This window comes from Solanum verrucosum, unplaced genomic scaffold (genome assembly GCF_900185275.1).
Source record: "Solanum verrucosum unplaced genomic scaffold, falcon-dt-bn FXZP01000206.1, whole genome shotgun sequence".
In the NCBI taxonomy this organism is placed as follows: domain Eukaryota; kingdom Viridiplantae; phylum Streptophyta; class Magnoliopsida; order Solanales; family Solanaceae; genus Solanum; species Solanum verrucosum.
The window spans coordinates 223,400-225,064 of NW_026020104.1; the positions used below are offsets into that span (position 1 = coordinate 223,400).

At 40.5% G+C, this 1,665-nt stretch overlaps 1 protein-coding gene across 1 annotated transcript; it reads right to left on the reverse strand.

Annotated features, from left to right (window-relative positions):
* Positions 1-389: 389 nt before the first annotated feature.
* LOC125825106 (uncharacterized) lies at positions 390-1,213 on the reverse strand. The gene is made up of 2 exons (XM_049504450.1): positions 958-1,213; positions 390-853 (listed from the first exon to the last, which is right to left on the reverse strand). Exons 1-2 carry the CDS (start codon positions 1,211-1,213, stop codon positions 390-392), a joined length of 720 nt encoding a protein of 239 aa, XP_049360407.1.
* Between the last annotated feature and the right edge of the window lie 452 nt (positions 1,214-1,665).

Sequence of the window (1,665 nt, forward strand, 5' to 3'; positions counted from 1 at the left end):
GCCTCACATCATGGGATCCCAATAATGTCCGCAATAGTTCATCCTATGGCCCTCTTAAACCTCTTCAATATAGATACCAAGGCCTCTATTTGCTCTTCACTTATATCAACAACAATGATCACGGGTAAAGTGTTATCTCTCCCCAAGAATACATACCTCAAGCGGGATGGTAGGGCCTTATGTTCTAGTTTTGGAGGCTCATCTATAGACGGTTTTACAGGCGGAGAGTCTCGATACTTCATATCTAACTCCATTCTTTTTGGTTTGGGGAGGAATTCCAGCCTATCAAGTGCATCAACTATCTCATCATAGTCATCAACACCATTACTATCAAAATTCATCATTATCACTGCTAGTGCATCAAAACCCAACCTATCTTCAATAGACACTTATAAACCTTGTACCACAGTATGATTCATCACAGATACTGATTTAGGATAACTTTCATACTTCATAGACCAACAGATGTTAAAACTAAGCTCCTCATTATTCAGATGGAACTTCATTTGCCCTCTCTCCATATCGACTAAGGAGCGACCAGTAGTAACGAATGGTCTCCCTAAGATTATGGGAACCTCAAAATCAACCTCACAATCAAGTATCACAAAATCTGTCGGAATGAATAACGACTCCACTTTCACAAGGACATCTTGGAGCACTCCAATGGGCCTCCTCACAATTCTATCGACCATAAGTAGACACATCGCAGTCGGTTTTGGAGCTCCTAAACCCAATTTCTTATAGATGGATAATGGCATCAAATTAATGTTGGCACCCAAGTCGCACCAAGCCTTCGCAAATCGTAAGATCCTAATGGTGCAATGAATAGTGAAAGCACCAGGATCCTCTTTCTCTGCACAAGTGACCTAGTAGCTATAGCACTACAATGTTGAAGCCTCTCATCATTCTCAAAACTAATGGCCCTCTTTTCGATCACCAAGTCCTTCATGAATTTACCATACCCAGGCATTTGCTTCAAAGCTTCTATAAACGAGACATTTATGGACAATTGCTTTAACATAACTATGAACCAACGGCATTTACCCTCTTCAGTCTTTTTCACCAATCTTTTTGGGAATGGAGGTGGAGGTCTAGCCATGGGAACAACTTTTTGGGTAAACTCAGCTTCCTTTTTAGTATCATCTTTTGGAATTTCAGTAAGGTCAGTGTCATCCACATTTGTTTCTACCACTCTTTCAACCTCAGATGGCATGGGGGGATCAATAGTCTATTTTCCTCTGCGAGTCGTGATTGTCACACAATGCCCATAATTCTTCAAATTTTGGATTCAGTTGCTAATAAGTGTACCACGCTGGCGTGGATTTACAATAGTGGACAACTGACTAAACTATTGCTCAAGTTGCCTGATTGACACTGCATGTGCATCCACCTTCTGACTGATTCTAGACAAGTTGTTACGCATCTCTCTCACATTCTCATTTGTTGCATCAAACCTCTTCATCATCTTTTGCATCATATCCTTAATGCGAGTCATATTATTGACAACATCTCTATTACCAGGGGTAACATAGGGACTAACCTTATCATTCCTGTTACCATAATTATTTCAGTTGTAATTGTTATCACGATTGTAGTTTCCCTCCCGGACATAGTTTCCCTCAGGTTGTAGTTTCCATAGTTCTGACATTGTTTTCCTTGACCTTG

What these genes read in the sequence shown, in the direction of transcription:
- LOC125825106 (XM_049504450.1), bottom strand. Translation starts at nt 1,213, where the DNA reads ATGCCATCTGAGGTTGAAAGAGTGGTAGAAACAAATGTGGATGACACT. An exon ending in GAAGCAAATGCCTGGGTATG is followed by an intron (nt 854 to 957) that starts GTAAATTCATGA and finishes TCACTTGTGCAG; the next exon opens with AGAAAGAGGATCCTGGTGCT.